The sequence below is a fragment of the Echiichthys vipera genome (genome assembly GCF_963691815.1).
Source record: "Echiichthys vipera genome assembly, chromosome: 17".
NCBI classification, from domain to species: domain Eukaryota; kingdom Metazoa; phylum Chordata; class Actinopteri; order Perciformes; family Trachinidae; genus Echiichthys; species Echiichthys vipera.
The window spans coordinates 15,106,821-15,130,775 of NC_139842.1; the positions used below are offsets into that span (position 1 = coordinate 15,106,821).

General features: G+C 40.2%; 3 protein-coding genes across 5 annotated transcripts; all 3 read left to right on the forward strand.

Annotated features, from left to right (window-relative positions):
- Positions 1 to 2,477: 2,477 nt before the first annotated feature.
- On the forward strand, positions 2,478 to 12,177 carry adgre5a (adhesion G protein-coupled receptor E5a). 3 transcript variants are annotated; one of them, XM_083930851.1, is made up of 19 exons: positions 2,478 to 2,799; positions 4,703 to 4,783; positions 5,136 to 5,306; positions 5,411 to 5,563; positions 5,718 to 5,864; positions 6,478 to 6,600; positions 6,735 to 6,778; positions 6,882 to 6,986; positions 7,248 to 7,398; positions 7,549 to 7,671; positions 8,357 to 8,547; positions 8,633 to 8,797; positions 8,908 to 9,102; positions 9,376 to 9,593; positions 9,696 to 9,756; positions 9,842 to 9,933; positions 10,133 to 10,301; positions 10,385 to 10,480; positions 11,022 to 12,177. In XM_083930851.1, the coding sequence occupies exons 1-19, from the start codon at positions 2,769 to 2,771 to the stop codon at positions 11,061 to 11,063; spliced, it is 2,358 nt and encodes a 785-aa protein (XP_083786977.1). In that variant the 5' UTR covers positions 2,478 to 2,768; the 3' UTR covers positions 11,064 to 12,177. The 3 variants fall into 3 exon arrangements, with proteins under 3 accessions (XP_083786977.1, XP_083786979.1, XP_083786978.1); XM_083930853.1 differs by having other exon boundaries at positions 10,133 to 10,160; XM_083930852.1 differs by having other exon boundaries at positions 8,633 to 8,737.
- A 3,509-nt stretch (positions 12,178 to 15,686) lies between these two features.
- On the forward strand, positions 15,687 to 16,937 carry ptger1c (prostaglandin E receptor 1c (subtype EP1); the record flags this gene model as incomplete). Its single annotated transcript, XM_083932121.1, has 2 exons — positions 15,687 to 16,601; positions 16,710 to 16,937. 2 exons carry the CDS (start codon positions 15,687 to 15,689, stop codon positions 16,935 to 16,937), a joined length of 1,143 nt encoding a protein of 380 aa, XP_083788247.1.
- Positions 16,938 to 17,309: 372 nt separating this feature from the next.
- slc27a1a (solute carrier family 27 member 1a) lies at positions 17,310 to 23,905 on the forward strand. Its single transcript, XM_083930994.1, has 13 exons — positions 17,310 to 17,668; positions 17,829 to 17,996; positions 18,914 to 19,308; positions 19,972 to 20,139; positions 20,724 to 20,793; positions 20,894 to 20,985; positions 21,076 to 21,185; positions 21,287 to 21,496; positions 21,580 to 21,706; positions 21,814 to 21,951; positions 22,316 to 22,480; positions 22,615 to 22,761; positions 22,867 to 23,905. The coding sequence occupies exons 2-13, from the start codon at positions 17,830 to 17,832 to the stop codon at positions 23,022 to 23,024; spliced, it is 1,947 nt and encodes a 648-aa protein (XP_083787120.1). The 5' UTR covers positions 17,310 to 17,668; position 17,829; the 3' UTR covers positions 23,025 to 23,905.
- The last annotated feature ends 50 nt before the right edge of the window (positions 23,906 to 23,955 follow it).

The window sequence follows — 23,955 nt, forward strand, 5'->3', positions numbered from 1 at the left end:
AAGACAGTTTGACTAGACTACTCTGTCTCCGCTTTGACCTTTTTGTTCAGGGTTTGTCAGGAAGTTGTTGAGACAGCTGGGCCATATTGAGGTCCCTCCTTATTGTTTGAGAAATCAGAAAGAAACAAAAAGAAAGCAAACATAGCCAACACAAACATCCAAAAGTCTATACGTACACTATCTTGGTGCGGACAGGAAGAAGGACGTGAGATAACAGGATAAGCCCTGGATGCTTGCCATTATCATATTGGCTGGAAACCAATAACACTTGAGAAGTATTAAAACCATAGCAAGACACCATAGTTCAATTTGCCAACTCAAGTGTAAGAGAGTCATCATTTGAATACAGAGTTTGTACAGAGGGGATACCGTGTTCTGAACTTATCACTCCTCACAATAATTCATCAAGCTCAGCAAAACATAGACTCGGGGGTGATCCCAGCATCCTCCCAAAAATATCAGTACACAGAGCCTGATAATGTGGATTCTGTGTGTGGGCCTGTGGCTTCAGTTGCTGTTCAGTTTAAATAGGCCACCTCATTATAAAAGGTGTGTTCATGTTGCACTGACTAGAGCCCATTTCTTTTGTGATCCTTCTAATTGTGCTGAAAATAAACTGTATTTTCTCGCCTTTATATATCATGTGCATACTTGATTATAAACTGTGCACTTAATTATGACAAACTGTGCCAAAAAGAGTGCAGAAACATGTATTTTATCTGTTGTACTCCACTCCTCGATTATTTATAACCACTCCCATCAGCACTGCACAGCATGTGCTGTGGGCTCAAGCTGTCATCAAAGAACTGAAAGTCAGTACCCACCTCACATAACATGATGTACTGTTAGTTAGTACAGTGAAAAAGTCCCCATCCGGTATGTCAACTCGAGTTCCACTTTTTGTTCTCTGTGCAGTAAATAAATATTGTCTTTATGAAAACGTCACTTGGTGTCTGAGTGATTTATAGAGCTACAGCAAGTATGCTTTGTTATTCATAGCCACCCTTTAAAACAGCTCTGATTTCCTGTCTTTGTAATCTGCTTTTTAATTCAATCTGTTTCATTTTGTTTTTACTCCAAACAAAGACTCCTCCACCAATATATCTCAACCCCAGAGCTGCTACACAAAGGCACAGAGAGCATCATTAAATACTCGATCTAGAACTGTTTAATTTATTATTCATTTGGATGGAGTGTACACCAGAAACCTTTTGATAGCTATGTCAGTGTTTGAACAGATTTCCAGTAAAGATAGATTCACTTCGAACACATACAGCACAGGCTTACTTGCAGGCAGGGGATTTTTATAGGTCAGGCTAATGTCAGTACGTTTCAAGGTCCTCTGTGAGCATGTTCTGTGACACAGCTATACACCACCAGTCCCTAAGGGCCTGCTGTCTGTCACCTCCATTTTACAAGAACCACAAAGCCCAAAACCCACCTCATTGTTTAGGAGTGTAAAATAACGCACCCCTGCCTGTTAGTTAGCCTTAGGACAGTGTGTTCAGACCTGAAAATGACCTTGTAGCTGGAAACAAGAAAAGTTGCTGAAAATGTAACAATTTGTTTTGTTCCGTTAGATTGCTGTTATATAAAAGTTACAGCATATGATTAAAGCATTTCATCACATTTTTGATGATCATGCCAGTACAACGCACATGAGCCTGCATAGGTGAATTAGCAGGGATGGCACCTTGCAACACAGATGTGATGATCAAAAATGTGTCATAAAAAAATAACATTATGTCCTTGTATGCAGGTTCCTCAAAGTTGTAGTTCCTCTTACTGACAATACACCCATTTGACAGGCACTTTCTGAAACTGAAAGATTTGTAGTAGCAGTTTGCATTATTTTGTTCAGTAAAATGGGAACTAAGTTTGCCTCTTTTGCCCTTTTAAAAAAAATAAAAAATAGAGTAAAGTAGGTCTGCCTTTAGGGAATGGGGAATTTATTCTTTGTTCACTTCTTTCCAAATGAAGCTCAACATTGTGACCATTGTTACATTGTCTCAGACAGATGCACTCAGAGGCACACACTATATATATGTCATCGCCATTATTAGTTAGCAGGCTGTGTGCTAAAATTCACCAGCAGGATATACCCACCAGAAGGACAATGCGCGGTCTTATAAACTCCTCTTGACCCCCCTGTCAGTGCCATAACAGAGAGTCAAACAGATACAGAGAGATGAACAAAGACAAAATGAAAGACAGAAACTACCTGTGCAAAACCATGGATTAGAAACACACTGTCATGGAGTCGAGTCAGCTGGCATAGCCATTTCCTTTCACTTTATCAACCCACCCTGACCACAGCAGAGGATTACTTTTCGGGAACTTCTGGCTGTACTCCCCTGCAAACCTCTGTGTCAGAGAAGAGGCGTGATTCAGAAAACCCCTCCCCAAAAAAACTAGTCATCTCAGCATGTCACCTCATTAGTGAGAGCAGATGACGATTCAAAGGGGTGAAAGAGACAGAGAGAGGCCATTGTATGAGATGAGAGACCACTGATTCCGCCATTTCATATATTTTTTATTTGTTGTTATCAGCATATACTGTAGCTATTTTTGCCATATCCATTAACTTGACTGGTGGAGGATTTTTTTGTTTTTTGTTACATTTCGTAAGTTACAGACACAACTGGGGCAGCAAAAATAGAGCTAGTAAAGGGGGGGGGGAAGAGAAGAGAACGGTGCCATCTAAATGTAGAGAGTTCCCAGTTTTTAACTTTCCTCATACAGATCTGGACAGTGTTCCCCTCTTCACCATGGCAGGCAGGTGGATCTTCCTGATACTGGGTGAGTCACATCTGCCATTCATTTGCACAGTAGTTGGGATGGAAAATCATCTGTTCAGAAAGTTTGAAAATGTTCTGTGCTCAAAGAAGGGAAACTGAGTAGGCTGGAGTGGCCAGGAAACTTTAAAGAAGTTCGTTTTAAGATGTTTTCTGTTGAAATCTACCATGACATCTTTGGACAAAAAAACAGATGTTGGGTGACACTCTATATACTGGGATTAAACATATGTATTTTTTCAAAAGGGGAGTCAATAAAGTTGATAATTGTCTAATAATAGTCAAGTCAAATTTGTGTATAAAACACGTTTGAAAACAGGTTTTGACCAAAGTGCTTTACATAGAAGTTAAAAATACAATAATGCTTTGTATTTCTAAATTCCATGCTATATTACTTTTAACAAGTTTCTGCTGAGATAAAACATCTGCCAGTAAGTCTCCCTGGCAGAAATTATAATAGTGAGAAACTCAAACTGTCACAGTTCTTAATACCAGCCTCTCTGCAGCAGTCTGAGCCTGAAGGCTGAGTGTGGGAAAGAGCCCAAATGAATTAAGAGAAAAGGAAGGAGAGGGATGCTGAAAACAGCAGCTTTTCTTCAAACAACTCGCTATCTGGGCTCCACTGCATAGAGGACCTCTGTTCTTTTGCTCTTAAAGTGATATTTATACACTGTGAGCACATCGCACAGCACCCACGTTACTTGTTGCCTCATAGTGCCCAGTCACACTGAAAGACACTTTGTGTTGCCATGAGACAGCAACACACAACACTGAGAGATGTTCTATCTTGTGCAAACCACGGAAACGTTTTATAATGTCATAATCGCAACCACTATCCTTTCCCCAGATATGAATGCAATCCTAATGTTCATCATGATATCAGCTGCACAGAAATAGAAAATATGTTATCTGAAAACCCTTTATGATGTTGCAATTTTATTCACATTTATACAAATTAGTTTGTCCTCGACTTACTTAGTTTCTCAAAGTTACTAATCAAATGGTCAGTTCTCTATATCACCAAAAACATGCTGTACTTTCCAACTTACCCACGATATTTACTGACTATCCAACAGTTTTTACTGAAAAACTTTTTCTTCCAAAGCTAAAACAAATAAGCTGTTGACACGGAGGATTATCAAAATTCTATTCACCTTGCAAACATCTTTAACAAATAATACGAAAACTATCTTCATGACCCCATACGATACAACATGCCTTTGTTGTCCTTGTAGGGAAATTTGTCTTGGATTCAAATGCTGCACCTACTGTATAGCTGCCATAGTAGTTATAACACAAAACAAACAACATAAACAAAACAGCACATATAAAGTGAACTGACCCTTTAGTTAACAATTGATTAGGTGCTTCCTTTTATAATTATAGTGAATTCATTGTATAAAATAATAATGGGGGGAAAAAACGTAGCTGGACTATTTCTTCTTGTTTCCATATGCTGTGCATTATATTACACCCAGCTGGTGTCATTTAGGAAACCACAGAGGACTGACTCTGCACTCTGCTCTTACAGTCTGAGGATATAATGCTTTTTTTGTGCTTGTGCCACACCAGCTGATGTTTCCTCATGCATAGGAAGTGGCGTTCTCTGGACACCCATGTGTTGATGTATGGTGCAGATGCTGTTGAAACAATTTGAGGAAATGAGGGCAGAGAACTAGGGATTTGCCTTTTCTACAGAGCCTTTTAAAACCTTTTTCTGGAGCTAACAATGTCGTCAAACTGATCCTCCAATGTGCCTGTGCTACACCGGAAATATCTTAAAATGATTAAAAAGAGAAAGGTTAAAGTTAGTGGAAATTAAGAATGCGTGCCAGGGTAGCAGATGTTGCATTAATGTTCAGAAGGTGTTGAACTTGTAGACTGACAGTCGCCTGCTTGCTTTTCAGTACTGTACCACTCCCTCTTTATGGTCCTGTCGAACTCAGAGTGCCCTAAAGGATTTAATTTTGTGAAGAAAACATGCATTGGTATGGAAAACAAACTTTTTTTTTATCACAGCACACAGCACACCATGAAAAAAAAAACATCATAGTGTTTTCATGTGTGTGGTATATGTATGGCAGTTTGTCATAGAATGCTCATCTTTGCTTTCAGAAATTTGAAACTGAAAATAAATAAGACTGTTTGCTAAATGATTAATGTGAAATTGAAAAATACAAATTGCATTTGAAATACTGTATATTATCACCAAACTTAATTTAGGAAAATAAAAGAGTTTGGGTTCCGGACTTTAGATCCATCTCAGTTATCTCTTTATTCAAGCATGTCCGTCAGTGTTAATGTCTTCTTCTTTTTCACATTCATGTTTCCTTAATTAAGATATTAATGAATGTGCTGTTGATGAGGACTATCCTGATGATTTTGGACTGTGTGGAGAGAATACATTCTGCCGCAACACGTTCGGCAGCTTCTACTGCCAATGTCTTGATGGTTTCACATCATCAACAGGGGCCGGTAATTTTTCAGCTGAAACATCTGCAACATGTATAGGTAAAACATTTTGTATAATAACTTGATCATGAAAGAGACTCAAAGTCTAACTGCTGCAGTTGTCATCTAAATATAAAAGTCCTGTCCTTATCTCTTGCTTTTAGATATCAATGAATGTGCAGAAGACAGAGCCATCTGTGGACTTCATGCCACATGTTTTAACACAATTCCATATTATTCTTGCATTTGTGATGATGGATTCATTTCCACTACTGGAGTGGAAAAGTTCCGCCATGGTGACAACGTTACATGTAGCGGTATGTTATCAGTACCATACTGTGACAGGTCATACATACTGTATATATTGTTCTCGCCATGTAGCTGCAGTGACATGTTGTGATGAGAAAACATTGGTGGTTCAGTGATGCGTTTCTTTCTTAGCTATGATTAAAGGTCTTTTTCTCTGCTCAGATATTGACGAATGTCAAGAGGAAAACATTTGTGGTCAGAATGCAGCTTGTGTCAACACACCAGGCAGTTATGACTGTGTCTGTAACGCTGGCTTTGGGCTGAAATCTGGCAAATCTAACTCCTCTGGCAATCAGGAACAATGTGAAGGTGAGGGCTACGACATGATGGCGATGTATTTAATAATGAAGTTATTTAATCTAATAATAAGTCTTACATTGTTTGTAAAATAAAAAAATAATTTACTTGACTCAGATGTATGTACCGTTACAATGTCACAACTATATAGGTAGATACTGCGGCTACAGTGCCGTTACAGTCTCCTGCTGCAAATGCTTAAGACCCGGAAACGCTGACCAATCAGAGCAGACTGGGCTTTTTCAAGAGGGGGGTTTAAAGAGACAGGCACTAAAATGTATGGTTTCAGACAGAGAGTGAATATTGGTATACTAAGACAGACTGTATGAGGAAAATATATAATATTTTTGAAATATATTTTAGCATGTAAACCTTTTCCAGTAGAAACACAAAATACAAGTATGAATCTAAGCATTATATGTTTCCTTTAAATAATTGATTTTAGCTCTGACTTCTATGTTAGCTGATTAAGTGAATATCTGTCTTGGGTTTTGGTTTTGTCTTGTCAGGTTTGTGTTTTTTGGATATGAACATTCAGGTGGACCAGAATATTTATTGTTCCATTAGCACTGACTGAAACGCACACTGTAACCATTTTCCTCTTCCTGATTTGTTTCCATTTTAGACATATGTATGATTGATAAGACTATCTGTGGAAATGGAACCTGCCACCATGGAGCCAGCGGTCATTACTGTGCGTGCCATTCAGGATTCACAAACTATGGCTACAAAGGGTCTCGCTGCACTGGTAACTTTTTCCATCATCCATCACTGAACCTGTGTTTGTTAAGTAAATACATAAACAGAGCATTTACATGGGTACCGGTATCGTCATATCATCAGCAAACACATTTAATGAAACAACACTTCCTGTTTCCTCAGCGTTAAACTGCGATGTATTCAAAGATATGAACAATCTGCAAGAGGTAACATCACATGCACCAGAAACAGTTATATCACAGTTCAATATATATTTAATATGTCTATGCCTCATATTTCTGTTTCGTTCGCCCCAAATCGCTCTCCTAGAAAATTGACATTGCACATGAGCTTGTAATGCAATTGAAGAAAAGCTGTCTGGACCTTACAGAAAGTGAGAATCCAACAGAGCTGGATGGAGAAGACATATTAAAGGTATTTCTACACATAATTGAATTGTATTCCTTTCTTGATTATTCAAAAAACCTCCAGTTCCTCAGTACCAACACAGAAATAGGAAGTTCAGCCCCCTTCAAGCTCTGTCACATGGTGTTCAGATGTCTATGCACAGCTATGTAGACTGTTTATGTTGACCTGAGGTGGTATGCAGCCTGAAAGTCTGCCCCAGTCTGACTCTGTCTCCTGTTTCTCCCTGCAAATGTCGCGCCCTCTCCCCCTCCTCTTCTGTGGCTGCAGAGGCTGTTGTCTATAATCGACGAGCTCTTGTCCAGTGGAGCCTTCAATGATAACAGGAAAGTCTCCACCTTTCTGAACATGGTGGAGAACACTCTGAGGCTCATAGCACCTTTCATTAAGACCTCTGAGAAAAGATCCTCCACTCACACGGGTACAAAGATCATTTGTTGAGGTTTACAGTTCTTCATATGTAACTTATTTTTTAACAATTGGTAGATTTCTCTTTTGCCAATGTCATCTACACTATTAACAGACAAGAAATGCATGTTGAGAAAAATGTGATCTTTGTATCTGGGTCAAGAGCTGGAGCTGCTGGTGCACAAAGGAGCTGACTTACCCCAGGGAGCTGTGAATTTATCGTCTAAGCAAGCTCAGCTGGACATCCATTTGAAGACAGCTGCTGGAGATCCCTCTGAATACCCTGGTAATGATCATGCCTATAATAAACACATATTTACCTACTTTAATTAAAGGTCCCATATTGTAAAAAGTGAGTTTTTTATTATAAGGCAGGTCAAGGTGCTTTATAAATGCTGTGATAGTATTATGTATCATATAAGTATTATATAACATGCTCAATCCACAGAGAAATGCACACAGCCCTGTCATGTATTGGGTTAGAGAGGTCACATGGGTAGGGGAGAACAGGAAGAACAGGCCCCTATTCAGAAACTGTGCTTTTAAATAAGCCGTAAGGACGTTGGTACAGTTGTGATGTCACAAATATTCTACATATATAGGTAGAAAGTGTCGCTACAGTGCTGTTAAAGTCATTCATCGGCTGCAATGGCTGTGCAGAAATGCAAAGAGAGTAGATGCGTAAGACCCTGAAGCACAGGCCAATCAGAGCAGACTGGACTTTTTCATGAGAGGGGCTTAAAGAGACAGGTACAAAAACAGTGTTTCAGACAGACGGTTTCTACAGGTATATTCAGACAGTATGAGAAAAATAATGTGTGTTTTGAACATTAAGTCATGTAAACATGTTCTAGTAGAAACCCAAAATACAAGTATGAACCTGAAAATTAGCATAATATGGGACTTTTAAGATGTAGATGACCTATGAAATGTCCACTTAACCCAGTGTTATCCTGCTATGATTGTTAAAGGCTTTACAACAGTATCCTTGCTGAGCTATGCAAACCTGGAAGACTCTGCAGATGGCTTCTTTAGTGGGATGAAACAACAAGAGAACCAAAGCTTTAAGATCAACTCTAAAATCGTCACTGTCACTGTCAGCAACAGAAACACAAGCCACCTCCAAGAGCCAGTCAAATTGACATTCTACCATCTCAAAAAGGTAGTTTGCCATTAAGGACCATTATTATCTTTGCAGGAAGATATTACATCTAAAATGATCATTTTCTTATCATTTTTTTAAACAGTCAAATGAATCCAACCACACCTGTGTGTTCTGGGATTCGTCTGAGAAAGGAGGGTCATGGTCTGCGCGTGGCTGCAGTGTGGTGGAGTCCAAGCCTGAATACACTGTGTGTTCCTGTAACCATCTGAGCAGCTTTGCTGTGCTCATGGCACTCTATGAGATAGAGGTTAAAACTCTCATAATGATGCAAATAATGAAGCTTACAGTTCAGAGTTTTTCGCTGAAACTTCAGTCCGTTTCTGTCTGCTATTGTGATACCCTTCTCTCTCCCAACAGGACAGGTTTGAGTTGCAGCTGATCACCTGGGTGGGTCTGTCCCTTTCGCTAATTTGCCTGTTCATCTGCATCCTGACTTTCTCGTTAATCCGCTCCATCAAAAGCCCAAGAACCACCATCCACCTGCATCTCTGCATCAGCCTCTTCGTCGCCACCGCCATCTTCCTTGCAGGCATCTCTCGCACAGAGAACCGGGTAAATACTTACGCAAAGTTACGAAAGGGCTTGCACAGTCAAAAAGCCTGCAGATAAGCGCAGTAAAAATTCTGACACCTTTGAATACAGCAGATAAATACATACTAAGTAACCACACAGCTACTGAATGATTTATGTGGGTGCTGAGGGTTTCTAAACAACAATTCAGCAGGTAGTTTCTCCCTATTTCTTTCTTCCCATTTCTCAGCATCCCTTGTCCCTTTTCTCACTGCTGTCATCCTGAACCTCATCTCTCTCCCTGTACTGCATTAGGTTGGCTGTGCAGTGGTAGCAGGGTTGCTGCATTTCTTCTTCTTGGCAGCATTTTGCTGGATGTGTCTGGAGGGCATACAGCTCTTTAGGATGGTGGTCCTGGTCTTTAACACCAACTTCAAAACCCTCTACATGATGGCAGGTGGCTATGGAGTCCCAGCTGCTATTGTCGCTATCTCTGCCTTAGCTAATGCCAAGGGATATGGCACCGAGAGACAGTAGGTTTCCCCCACTGATGCTGATTTATGTTCAATTTATACCTGAATTACAACATATTTAGACATATAATATGCTCAAAGAACTTTCGATATTCATTTCAGTTGTTGGCTAAACCTGGAATCCATTTGGAGCTTCCTCGGTCCTGCCTGCGTCATCATCATTGTGAGTAAGAAAATAATTGTTGAACTGAAAAAAACAATATAATATCCCTAACTACAGTGCTAACCCCTCATCTGTTGCATTTCAGGTAAACATTTTCTTTTTTCTCGTCACTGTGTGGAAGTTGGCACAGAAGTTCTCAAGTTTAAACCCTGACTTGGACAATCTGCAGAAAATAAAGTGAGCACAAGCTGCCGGCAACAACATATGCTCTATAAGTTTATATGGATAAAATGTGCATGTGTGTAAAATGAGGAGCAAATATTTGACATGTGGAGCTACACAGAAAAGAAGAAAATATTCCTCCCTATAAAAGTAAACTATTTCCTTTTAAAATGCCTCAGATTTCTCCTGTGTGTATCTCTGTTGCCTCCTGCAGGGCGTTCACCATCACTGCAGTGGCCCAGGTGTGTTTGCTGGGCACCATGTGGATCTTTGGCTGTTTCCAGTTTGAGAAGGGCACAATAATCGCAACTTACCTGTTCACCATCTTTAACAGCATTCAAGGGGTTATGCTCTTCGTCATGCACTGTCTGTTTGCCAAACAGGTTGGTCAAGCTCCTTTCAGAAATAAAAGAACCAGCTCTGTTGCTTTTCCTGGTCCAAAACTAAATTTATATTCTGGTTTTAGGTGAGGGACGAATATGGAAACATCCTGTCCAGATTCTGTGCACCTCGGAAGAAGACCTATACAGACTTCAGTTACTCACACACCAGCAAAGCCCATGTAAGCAGTTACTTATACTTTACCAAAGTGTTTCTGGTTCCCTTACTAATTTCATCAGAATGCAACACAGCAATGTGCTGAGTTTAGTGTGATACAATATGATATCTATTTCTAGTGCATTTGTATGTATTTTCATAAAACCCATATTATCTAAAGGAGGTTAGAAAATATAGTATGTATAGTATTTGTTGAATAAGCGATGCATTGATTGCTCACCCAGCAACAGTGAAATTAAATCAAGATTTTAATTTAGTATGTGGACAGCATAGTTTAACATTTGATCTGTAATTAGATTGCTTAAGAGACTTAATGAGGCTAGGTCATTGGAAGATTAATTAATTAATAAAACCTTCCAAAAGCAAACACATCTCTTTTCCAGGGATTGAAGATGACAAGGTAATATAGGAGAAGTGAGGTGAAGTGTGTCAGAGCACAGCCTAATAATGAAAGAGTACTCAAATTGTCTGTCGTGACCTATGGTGCTGACTGATTGCTATCCTGACTGACTGCTTGGCTTGTCTCTCCCTTCTGTGGTCCTCAGGCATCAAAGAGCTCCCAGGACACAGGAGACTCTCGCATCTGAAGAGCTAAACAGTGCCAGGGGAGAAAAGTCGGATTTATTTACCGAAGACTGCGATCTCCGACATACGGCCAAATGCCCTGCCATTCTTAGTCAATGCACCAGTTAGTATCACTGCAAAATGTTGTAAATAGTGTCATTCTTTAGATTTTTTTTTCATTTTTCGTTTTGTCATTGAGTTTTTTTTATGCGAAACTATTTTAAATGGAACTGTTGGTCGTTGTGATTGAATACAAATTAAGGATTTCCTTTAAAATGAGAAATTACATTTGACAGTGAGTATTACCATAATAATACCAATAAGACTGTTTTAAAAAAAATGATATTTTGATATTCAAGTAAAGCCGATGCTGGTGCTTTTACTTTTATACCAACATAAATGTTGGTATAAAAGTAAGTGCTAAAAATGTCACATGTGTTGTGATTATGGACCAAAATATCAGAGTGATAGAGCGTTTGATGAAGACCTGTTTTATCAGGTACAATATGGTTTATCATGTTATCCAGGTACTATATTCAACCAGCAAAGACAATCTGAGAGATACTTCTGAGGCAAGCACTGTTTTCTGTATAACATGTGCACCATGTCTAAATTGATATTATATATGGAATATGACCAACAAAAAGAAGGACAGTTATGAGACAGAATATATTTTAAATGTTGGCCCTATGTTTGTGAATATATTTGTGTGTATATATTGCTGGGCAACTCAATATTACAGTAAGTAATTCCTGCTCCATTCAGCATGCTGTATCATGTTAAATGCATTATATCTGAATATTTAAAGAGTTTTTTATTTACCTAGTGTCAAAACCTGAATGTTGAAAGATAACATTTGTTATTATTGTCTTTTAGATTAATAGTACTGTTATAAGCACTGGTTTAAGCACAAGTTTGGACATTCTGATTGATCTTTAGTCAATCTAATCTTATTTAAATGTTTTCATACTTTTCATGACTGTCCTTGAAGCTTTAAATGTAAATAAATATTGTGATGTACCTCATGTTTAAGGGCTATGTGGGAAGGTATTTCCACCACTGTCCTTGATTTTTTTTTTTTATTATTTAAAATATAAAATTAATTCGTTTTGAATCTCTGAATACATTTTTTTTAAAGGATCCATATTGTAAAACCCTGTGGGAGGGGAAATAAAATCAATAAATTAATTTCAAACACCGCTGACTTTTTCCCATGGACACGACATGAAAACTAATTTAGTTTAATACATTTTTGCTGCTGTTAAATTTCATTTTTTATTGTGCTTATCCTTGCTATGAAAATTTGTTCAGTACAGGTCGGACAGACCGTATGAGAAAAATAATGTTTTCTGAACATTAAAGCATGTAAACATGTTCTAGTAGAAACTGAAAATACAAGTTCAAACATTAGAATGAGCATATAATAATGATGATGATAATAATAATAATAATATGGGACCTTTAAAGTTCTTTATGTCAGAGTCTAGATTAGGCAGAAATAGCAACAAGACTTAAACTAAGAGTGGAGTAAATGGTTTCATTTGACAGCAAACGGAAAGTAATTTCCAAACACATGCAATGATATTATCTTCATTTCCACTTTCATGTCTGATACGCTCTGACGTACATTTGCTTACTGTTGGAACACTTATCTGGCTGAATAGAAGATTATCTCCTCTTCCTTCCTGTCTGTGATTGTCTCCAAAAAACTCTGGAGGCTTAAAATTGGTACTGAAATTGGAACTTCAAGCAATCAAACCTTAAGTAGCCCTGAAAAGACATTTTACTGAATAATATTTCAGTGCTGATCAAACTGTATATTTGATCTGCACTGAGTAAACAAACCTTGATACTCTACCAAGCTGCATGTGTGATGCATTTCTATGAATATACCAGAAACCCTTGAGGCACCTTATGATCATTATGCTCCTTCAAACTCCTCTGATGTCCCTCTCTGTGGTTACTGTATGTTTATGTGACTGACGGTAGGTGATAATCCTCATGCTGTCAGTTTAACAACCCACTCAAATCTCCCTCTGCTTTGAGAGAACTAGAATTATCATTGTGAATTTGAGAATGTAAATAAGATAGTGTTAGCTTTTGCTGACTTTTTTCACTGTTGAATTATTCAGCTTGTACTGGATCAATACTACAAAATGAAAGTGACGGCTGAGAACCCCTCTGGTTCAAAAGATCAGTAGAGAAGATGAATAGATGGAAAAATATACATTCAAAGGGGGAAACAGAATGGAGATCCGGCATGTTGAGATAAAATAGCTGCCAAGCCTCTAGAGAGAGAGAATGAGAGAGAGAGAAAGCCGGACCAGGGAGAACAAGAATTTGTCAGAGAGGCTGGAGAAAAGAGGTGAACAATAGTGATTACTGAAGGTGGCAAATCACTTGACTCTTATTTACTCTGAGCCATCCCAAATAATCCGGAGTCTTCTGAAGGTAAGTTTTATTTATTGTTCACAACCGTTTCATTGTAATTTACTTCATAGATAAAATACATGGCACATTCTTCTCCCTGCAAATTAGTCTGAGGGAAGGTGGATCTCTAGGAAAGCTATGGATTCCTCCATGATTTCATCCTTTTCATCCACTTTCCTTATGAATGAGAGTTGCGATGAGTTAAAGAGAAATTCACACATCCCGATTAACATTTAAGACATGGATAATGCAGAAGGAGAACCACCCCCGAGGTCAGCTTCCTTTATTAGATCTAAATTGCTGAGGAATGTTTTGTTCTTTTTGAAGAATACAAGAAAAGAAGAATTAAACAATAGATTCTGAGTAACAGCCTTGATATTTGAAGAAAAAAAAAAAAACAATGTATTCAGTATCTGTCATGATAAATGATATCATGCGCGACAACTTTCTTGCATGATAACATCCTCCCAGTCCTCAATAAAACCCCTTGATCCCTTTTAATCATGCAGTTCCTCTGTAATTCCCTCACACTCTCCAGGGAAATACTTCTCCCTGTGCAGATAGACTACTGATGAAGTAAGAGGGAGGTAACAGAGGGAAATGCAAAAGCAAAAATATATGATAAAAAAACTGCTTGTTCAGCTGTGAGTTAGAAATGGGGAGAAGCGGTGGAGCCTATTCCTTTTCTCTGAAGCTCCAAGTGGTCCTATATAACCTCTGTAAACTCAGCAGTTAATGTGAAGGTTGCTAACAAACAAAGCAGACAGGAAACAATTGAAAGGATTCTGTTGGTCGCGTTGTCTTACAAAGAAATGGAAAAGAACCAGATCAGTTAAACTGCAGTTTTGACTTTCTTCTTGTTTTCTTAGACAGTTTTCTATCCACCTAACTACTTAGCAACATTATTGTTGTGTCCACGTGAAAAGGCTGAGTCCCGAGGGTGAGAATCAATTAACCTGTTACAAATAGCAAGCCTATAATGTCTGATGCATTATGTATCACCTTGAGATGAAAATGCTAATGCATATTGGCATATGCTGGTTAAAATTTAATGACATCGAATATCAAGTAGCAAAACAAATACAAGACTGTTGAAAATCCCCGGCTGCAACGACGGTGCAGAGATACTGAGAGCGCAGATGCAGAAGACCTGCAGATGCTGATTGATCAGAGCAGACTGGGCTTCTTCAGGAGGCGGTCTTAAAGAGACAAGTGCTTTAACGGAGTGCTTCAGACAGAGTGAATACAGGGATATTCAGACAGTAGGAGAAAAAGAATGTGTTATTTTAACATTACAGTATGTAAACATGTTCTAGTAGAACCCCAAAATGCAAGTATGAACCTGAAAATGAGCTAAAAAAAAATGAGCTAAAAAAAAAAAAAATGGGGGAGTGATTCTACTTGTGTAGAATGTAGTGTGTTATGTATCCAACATAAAAACCAGACTTTCTATTTTCAGCAGGTAAACGGAGGCACACTAATGGCATTATGACAGTTCAGGCAAACCCAAAATATTGAGCGAATAATTTGATAATGATAGAAACCCATTCATAATGATAATATCACCTCCAGAGTCTGGTAAATCCCCCGGGGGTCCTTTTTTGTAATAGGGACACACCAAGTGAGAGGACATCTGAGAGGGCATGCCCTGAAACTTTCCAAAACAGAGTTTTGAAGGATGATGCAGAGCTACACAGCATGTTCTGTATTTAAACCAGGCCTGAGGCCTTTGTCATGTGTCTCGCTGCAAATCTTTCCACCCTCTATGACTATCAGCTGTAATGAAGACAAAAACACCCTGAAGAATCCATAAAATAACCTACAAATTTGACACACTGCCATAAACCCATGGCTTGAGACTGATGTTTCATATGAACAGTCATGTTTTGTTCAAGTTTGCATTAAATGCATCTATTCATGTAAAGCAAGCCACTGGAAAAGACTCATGGTTTCATCCACTGCTTTCATTATTGTCTGTGCAGTAGATACTCTTCTAATTAAGCTCTATATTCCGAGTGTCGCTGGCAGACCACTTGCTGTAATCAGTCTCCGAGTGGCCCAGAGAAGCATGTATCATAGAATTCATTATGTCTATGAATTACGTGAGACACCTTTTAGCCAGCAGGACATGATGGCAGAAAACCATTAGCTAAAAAATGTTATGCAGTGGCTTTGATTGAACTAATGCACATATTTTAACTTATAATTCTCTATAGATGACGCTGAAGATGAGGACACAGTCTATACTCATGACGTCATTTTCTACCTCCTCTATGCCGTCCATCCTTCACCAGAACCTGAAGATCAACTCCTCTGAACAGCTGTACAACAGCACCTGGACACCCATCAGACCCTCAAGTTTAGGAATGTCCTGTTTCACTATGACGTTTGGCGCCATCTCCAATCTCACCGCTCTGGGCATCCTTGCTAAGTCCCGTGTCCGATTCCGTCCCCAATCCAAAGCCCCATTTCTGCTACTAACAGTGGCTTTGCTTTTGGCTGACCTCACTGGTCATGTGATCCCAGGCGCCTTCGCTTTGTATCTGCACATGAATCTGAGGTATAAAATACAGGCCGGGAAACCCACTAAAGAATTCTGTCAGGTCTTTGGGGCAAGTATGGTGTTTTATGGCTTATTCTCTTTGCTGTTGGGTTGTGCCATGGCAGTGGAGCGCTGTGTGGCCATCACCCAGCCCTTTTTCCACGCTTCTATGTCCACATTGGGTCATGTGTGGCGAGTTTTGTTATTTCTTTCCTCTCTTGCTGTTGCACTGGCAGTTCTACCTTTATTTGCTGTGGGGACTTACACTCCCCAGTCTCCTGGGACATGGTGTTTCTTGCCTATCCATGATCCACAGTCAACAGCTGACATCAATCTGAATCTGGCCTTCTCATGTCTGGGCCTCACTGCACTCATTCTTTCCCTACTCTGCAACATCCTGAGTGGCCTGGCGTTGCTGAGGGCCAGGAAGTCCTACAATGTTAATACAAAATCAGCAGCTCGACGGGAATCATCTACCCGCCGTGGATCGTCAACGTCTTCCTACTTGTTTTGTTCGTTGGATGTAGAGATGATGGTGCAAATAGCAATGATTACTGTGGTTTCCTGTGTATGCTGGAGCCCCTTCCTTGTGAGTACTACTCTTTTTGATTATTAGAAAGAATAGAAAGACTATTGTAGATGATAAAGTAATATCTAATATCACCTCATGAGTTATTCTGTGTCTCCTTCACTGTAGATCCATATTCTTGTGATGCAGTTCAACAGGAGCCATGAGAAAGACGGGTTCATTCTTCTGGGCTTACGTATGGCCTCCTGGAATCAGATCTTGGACCCTTGGGTTTACATTTTACTGAGGAGGGCAGTGCTTTTCAGATTCTGCTGCGCTTTATACACGCAGAAACCCACAGTGACAGATACTAGGTCCAGAGCAGACACACACAGGCAGGCCTTCAGTCTGCAATGACTATGTTTTTTGCTCTTGGACTTTTCTCTTATGGACTGAAATAAATTATTTATCTCATGTGTGCTGTGAAATGTGTAAACTTTTGCTTACTGGTGAGCGTCTAAGGCAACAGAGTGAATTAAGGGGCGGAAACAGAGTTTCACAACATTTCCCAACATTTAGTTAGTAGTCTGTGCCGGTGCAACCATCAATAGCAGCAGCCACCTGCAAAACTGGTTGTTGGGAAATAGGGGCGGTATTAGCATTGCCCAATCGGAATTGAGAAAATATTGACAGGCGTCGAGTTTAACCAATGGCTGATCCGCTGGAGAAGCCTCACACCCGGTGTGGGCGGTGCTTCTTTGGCAACGACCCCATTCAACATGGAGTACAGAAAATAGCCTGATTCACTGTGCATTTCACTGCGTTTATTCACTTTTTGGTCACATTTGTTTCATATCGGGAGAAATTATGAGCTCTCCCCCGTAGACGCCAGCCTACAGGACTCACTCAAGTACGTTTGACATATTTCCAAATATCGTTTGAATGTAAAACGTTAGCCTACGTAACGCGCTAACTGTGCAACTGTTGTAACATTTCAAAACTACTCTTTTAAAAACCGCACATTTTACATCTTGTCGACGCTCTCCGGAGGAACATTTGAATACTCTATAATAGTTTCCGCGAGAGTTGAGCCGACCGGCGGGGTTATCGGTTGAAAGGCGACATAGCTTCAGTCTGTTGACTCGTAGGTAAGTTGTGTTCAATGCATGCACGTTTATAGCAAAGTTTGTATGCACTTGTGTGTACCAGCCTGTACCAGAAACATGTTAGAAACATGTTAGGCTTCAGCTCATGCCTTGTTCTATAAGAGTCCATCTTTCTTTCTCTCCATTGTCCTACTCGATAAAGAATGCACAATGCGGCGAGTGTCTCAGCCTCCCTGGGGTCCATGGGGCTGCTGCGTCTCTTCGGGGTGTCTTGGTCCTGGAGTCTGGCAGCAGGCCTTGGGGTTTATCTGGGCACAAGGAGCTGGAAATACTTCTACATCGCAGCACGCACCGCCAAGAGAGACCTCAAGTATGTCAAAGGGCAACCACAAACACAATTCGGGATTTCCAGTATGTTATATTTACATGGCTCAGGAAAGGTCAATAAACATTTGTGATCATGAGCTGATTCTCTCTCAAAGACTAAGTAAGTCTCAACTTGTGATGTCATAAAGTCTGGTGCTTCTCAATAGACAATGAATGGGAGACCGATTTGTTTTCTTTCAAATAAGCTTTATTCTATTGCCCTCATGCTCAGAACATTCCCCTGGGTGCTCTCAGTGTCATCTCTAACAACTGTCCAAATTCATCGTCTGGAGCATATCCTTTATGCTGAGTTCCAGACAACTTTCGAATTAAAAAAATGTCCAACCTCCTACTTGGTGTCGCAGTTCCTACTTGTAAACTTACGGCAAATCTGTCTACCCTGACTTGATGATGAAGCAGTTATCTGACGTCACACAACAATGGCAGCACCCCATGGAAGAGCTTATTGTAAATGGCAAACCATCAGCTAAAAGGCAGTGTAAAATATATTTGGCTGTATTTAAGTAAAATAATATTTCTGAAATATATAGATACGTTTCCAAGTATAAAGTGCTATAAAATAAAGTGTATTAGAGCATCTTTTACCTCGTGTCGTTTTTCCTCCGGTGTTTCGGTTGTATATGCAAGGAGGTTGCACCTGGAACGCTTCGAGGTCAGAAGATGGAAATTTCAACTGGGCAATTTTCACTGGAATGCAGCATTTGCACTAATTTGGGAGCGAGTTGTTCATGTTTACTAATGTTTTTGGACTGTCTTAGACCATAGGGATAACATGTATACATTTTGAAAATGGATATAGTTCCTCTTTTAAATATGTCCAAATATATTTCTGACCATGTTTTTGTGTTTACTTCATTACTTACGTAATTCTCCTTGTCTCCCCCCTCTGACCTTCACCAGTGGCCTGTACGTGCTGTTGAGAGTGAAAATGGCCTTATGGCGCTACATGCGCAACGGAAGTAATATTCCTTCCATATTCGCCCAGACAGTAAAACGGCACCCAAATAAACCAGCACTGATCTACGAGGCCACAGGGGAAACGTGGAGCTTCACCCAGCTGGATGAACTGTCTAATGCAGTGGCGCACTGGGCAAGGGGTCAGGGATGGGTCTCAGGGGATGTGGTGGCCCTCTTTATGGAAAGCAGGCCGTTACAGGTGGCGCTTTGGCTGGGCTTAGCCAAGGTTGGGGTGGAAGCTGCACTTATTAACTTCAACCTCCGGCATGATTCACTCCTGCACTGTGTCGGGGTGTCAGGGTCAAGGGCTATTGTGTTTGGAGCTGAGCTTGCTGATGGTAAGAATGTGTTCCACGATGTAGGATTAACACTTAACAGTCAGTGGAGGGCTTCATTCAAAAATGCTGTTATACAGGATGATATCTTACCTCTTATTCAGCAAAGTATTTTAAATGGCACATTGTTAGTAAAATCAGCAACGCATTTAATATTTGAATAATGTTTTGTGTGTAACATCATGTGAGGAAGTCACAGGTTTTGTGTGCAAGACCTCACATTTATTCATAGGGCTGACAAATAGCGATTACATTTTGACCAGTAAAAAATGTTAATTTTAAGATGTATGTAAAACATTTTTTTACATGTAACATTGTATTATAACAGAGAACCAACTGAATCAAATGTTATGCTGAGTTGTACTGGCAATGTGATGTCCAGACCACATGACATGCTGGAGACACAGTCATTATCACAGATTATGTATGGCAAGCCCTTTTGAAGCGGTAGCAATAATACAAATTTTAGATATCAACAGTGGCTTTTTGACTAACCAACATATCCATAATACTATTCTGCTAACAGAAAATAGGATCATTCAATGGAGGCTTTGTGTTACAGTATCTAAATATGTGTTTACAGTATGTACTCATTGAAGCTTCAGCACTTGAACGAACCTGACTGGTGTCCTGTCTTTCCTTTTCCCTCTGGTTCCTCAATGGCAGCCATTTGGGAAGTGAGTTCCTCAGTCAGCCAGTCGATGGTACGGTTCAGTACAGGAGACCTCAGTGCAGAACATCTGGCCCGACTTTGTGCTCAACCTCTGGATCCAATTTTAGCCTCTTCACCTAGACATCCACCTTCACCTTGTGTTCCCTCAAAAGGCATGAACGGTGAGTACCTCTAAAAAATCTGTATGTTAAAGAGTAGTTTCCGTTGAAATACCCTCTTTAATGTAGTTCTTTATACTGCGATAGCTCATCACCTTTTGTCTATTTTATATTTGGTTCTATTCTGAATTCCCAACACGTGTGTCCCACAGTAATTACTTTTTCTCACTCTGCTGTCTGGTTTCTGAAGTTGCTTCCCAGTAATTATGTGACTCACGTGTGATGAAGTGGATACTTTACTGTACAGAACTTTGACAATTATGAGTCATTTTGAATTCTAGATTTTTCTCTGGACAGCTGTCTGGAATAGGTATGAATGACTTGTTGATGTGTGTACTGTCTGATAAACAAACCCCATCCCTCAACAGTCCTAGATTAATGGATTTAAAAATCAGCATTAAAGGTGTGAGTCCAATTCATACCCTACCAAACAAACTATAGCTGTTTTGCTCAGGAAACCATTATCTTTGGGTTCTTTTCTTCTTTGGGTTCACTGATTGCCTTCCAGCAGTGACTGAAATGATGTGATCACACTATCGCACCTTGCAGTGTGCAATTGTCATGCTCCGTTGTATTCTCTTCTGCAGACCGTCTATTTTATATTTACACCTCCGGCACCACAGGACTGCCCAAGGCTGCCATTGTGGTACACAGCCGGTACGTTACTCACAGGAAAAGCCGCATTCTGCAGAGTTGGTACAGTCGCTGCACAGCTTACGTTAGATGTCTGAGAATCTCTTCTGTGTTCCCACAACAGTTACTACAGAATTGCTGCATTTGGGTATTTTGCCTTTCGCATGAGCCCTGCTGACATCATCTATGACTGCCTGCCTCTCTATCACTCAGCAGGTATATGATGGCAGGCTCCAGCTTTTGATGAATACAGTTTTTTCCCTTTAGGTTTGCATAATCAAAGTGTTAGCTTTCTCTTCTTGACAGGTAACATCATGGGGGTCGGTCAGTGTCTGATGCAAGGCCTCACTGTGGTAGTGAAGAAGAAATTCTCAGCCAGCCGCTTCTGGGAAGATTGCATTAAGTACAACTGCACTGTAAGAGCTTGTGCTTAAGTGGCATATTTTTTTTAAATCAATAACTATAAAACATTCATTTTGAATTCAATAACAACATTCCCGTTACTCTACCATTGTAGGTGGTGCAGTATATCGGGGAAATCTGCCGCTACCTCTTGTCTCAGCCAATACGACCATCTGAAAAAGGCCACAAAGTTCGGTTGGCAGTGGGAAACGGGTTGCGCCCCAGTGTGTGGGAGGCCTTCACAGAGCGTTTTGGAGTGGCGCAGATTGGCGAGTTCTATGGAGCAACTGAGTGCAACTGCAGCATTGCCAACATGGATGGCAAGGTCAGCAATCGCTGCGTTACTTGTATGTCTTCTCTGATAAAATGTGAATTGGATCAGAGATAATAAGAATTGTGTTCTGCCAGGTGGGAGCCTGTGGATTCAACAGTCGAATTCTCCCCAACGTGTACCCAATCCGTCTGGTGAGGGTGGACGAAGACAGCATGGAGCTGGTTCGTGACAGTCGGGGGCTCTGCGTGCCATGCCGCCCTGGTAACTAACACTAACACTACAAAAATGATTTTTCTAGATGTACTATGTGATTGTCAACTGTGTTGATCTTCTGAAAGCACTCAATGAGTCTCCATTGTGATTTGCAGGGGAGCCAGGGCTTCTGGTGGGTCGTATTAACCAACAGGATCCATTACGGCGTTTTGATGGCTACGCTAACCAGGATGCTACAAGAAAGAAGATAGCTCACAATGTGTTCAAGAAAAATGATTCTGCATATCTATCAGGTTACAGATGCTTTTTATTTCTAAAAATAATACATTATTATCATGTATATTTTATAAATCCCTCTTATGAGAATTTTTTCCCCTGGTATTTTATTACACACACACAGGAAATACACACATATGCACATTCGTAGGAGAGATGTCCTGAGCAGTTGAAGGTCCGTTGCCTTGCTCAAGGGCACCTTGGCGGTGCTCAGGAGGCAATCTGCCTCCTCTCTAGCTAACAGTCTACACGCCGTACTTGCTCTGTGCAGGGACTTGACACAGCGACTCTCCAGTTCACAAATCCCCACAGACTGAGCTGCTGCCAAGCTTCCTTTGAACTCAGGTTGGCAATTATTTGTTATCCATATGTCTACCCTAGGTGATGTTCTGGTGATGGATGACATGGGCTACATGTACTTCCGTGACCGCAGCGGAGACACGTTCCGCTGGCGGGGAGAAAATGTCTCCACCACTGAGGTGGAGGGTGTACTCAGCAGTCTTCTGGGTCAGACTGACGTGGCTGTGTATGGCGTGGCAGTACCAGGTGATGGATGACTTTGTATGCTTGCTGCTTTTAAGCATAACATTTGGGACCATAACTGTTATTTCTCTTTAATGCATATTGTTTCTGACTGTAATCACTACTTGACAAGCATTCATCTTCATGTGTCGTGCCAGGTGTGGAAGGTAAGGCAGGCATGGCTGCAATTGCAGATGCTACAGGGAGTTTTGACTGCAACGGATTTGTGCAGAAAGTCCAGCTAGCTCTTCCTTCGTATGCTCGCCCAGTGTTCCTGCGAATCTCCCCACATGTGGACACCACAGGTACATTGTCCTAATGTCCTTCCTGACTTCATCAAAATCTTAACCATCACTAATTATGTCATATTACCAAAGTATAGTCTTATACATCTTCACATTCTTGCATAGGTACATTTAAAATCCAGAAAACCAGGCTGCAGAGGGAGGGATACGACCCACGTCTCACCACTGACCAGATCTACTTTTTGAACTCCAGAGCTGCGTGTTATGAGGCTGTAGACGAGGAGCTATACAATGCTATAGCAGAAGGAAGAATGTCTCTATGACATGGAGGCCATAGCAGGTCAGGCAGTCATGGTGCTTCAGTTAAACAGATGTTGCAGAGAGAAGATGCTTGCGCTGATGTCAGGATCAGTCAGTGTTGGTGCACCACCTGCCTGGATTTGAACCTTTCAGGGAAAAGAGTTGAGAGGACTACTTACACACCTTAGGCAGAGTATTGTAACAGATGATGTTTTAACACTGTATGAGTAACACCGAGACATAATGTGAGGGCATTTTTTTAATAACTTGTTTTTAATTATTAAATGAACACCTCAAAAAGCCTTTGAGCATCACCGCACACAGAACAACAACCCATTGGAAATAGGATACATATTACAATAATGTGATTAGGACAGCAAGAAGCAGCATCAAGTCCAACTCTGTTACAGGGAATATTCCCATTTATGAAATATGCAGCAAGAATAATTCTTTGTAGGTTTAAGCAATACTTGAGTGTGAAGATATGAAGTTACTGAAGTGTGTTTGGATGAAGCTGAAAGACCAGCAGTATGTGGCTCCTAGATAAAACACTAACCGTAGTCTCTTTTTTTTTTTTTTTTTTTTAATGCAATGGAAAACTAATCGCACTTGTCATACTTGAACCTCTGAAGAACATTGGCACAGGTTTGCAAACAAGTTTTTAATGTATGTGCCTTATATGAAACATCAGTGATCTGTGTTTCATTTTTTTGTATGCTTTCCTTGGAAAGGAGCTCAAATGATCACAGTAGTGATTTTGTGTCACGCAAATCTGAGTCACATAAAATGACTGTCATTTATGTAACAGATCTTATCAGTGTAGTAATAGGTGTTAAAGCAATTTACAATTTCCGATCTCCAGTACTACATTTTTGTTGTAACTCAAATTAAATATTTTAAAACATGTCTGTGTCATGTCATTCATTAAAAAACAGTTATGCCCTTGTAATAAGG

Coding starts and splice junctions, on each gene's coding strand:
- adgre5a (XM_083930851.1), top strand. CDS start 2,769: ATGGCAGGCAGGTGGATCTTCCTGATACTGG. Junction 7,672..8,356: donor AGATCCCTCTGAATACCCTG/GTAATGATCATG, acceptor TGATTGTTAAAG/GCTTTACAACAGTATCCTTG. Junction 10,481..11,021: donor CACACACCAGCAAAGCCCAT/GTAAGCAGTTAC, acceptor TGTGGTCCTCAG/GCATCAAAGAGCTCCCAGGA.
- slc27a1a (XM_083930994.1), top strand. CDS start 17,830: ATGCACAATGCGGCGAGTGTCTCAGCCTCCCTGGGGTCCATGGGGCTG. Junction 20,794..20,893: donor GCCATTGTGGTACACAGCCG/GTACGTTACTCA, acceptor TTCCCACAACAG/TTACTACAGAATTGCTGCAT. Junction 21,707..21,813: donor CTGCGTGCCATGCCGCCCTG/GTAACTAACACT, acceptor TGTGATTTGCAG/GGGAGCCAGGGCTTCTGGTG.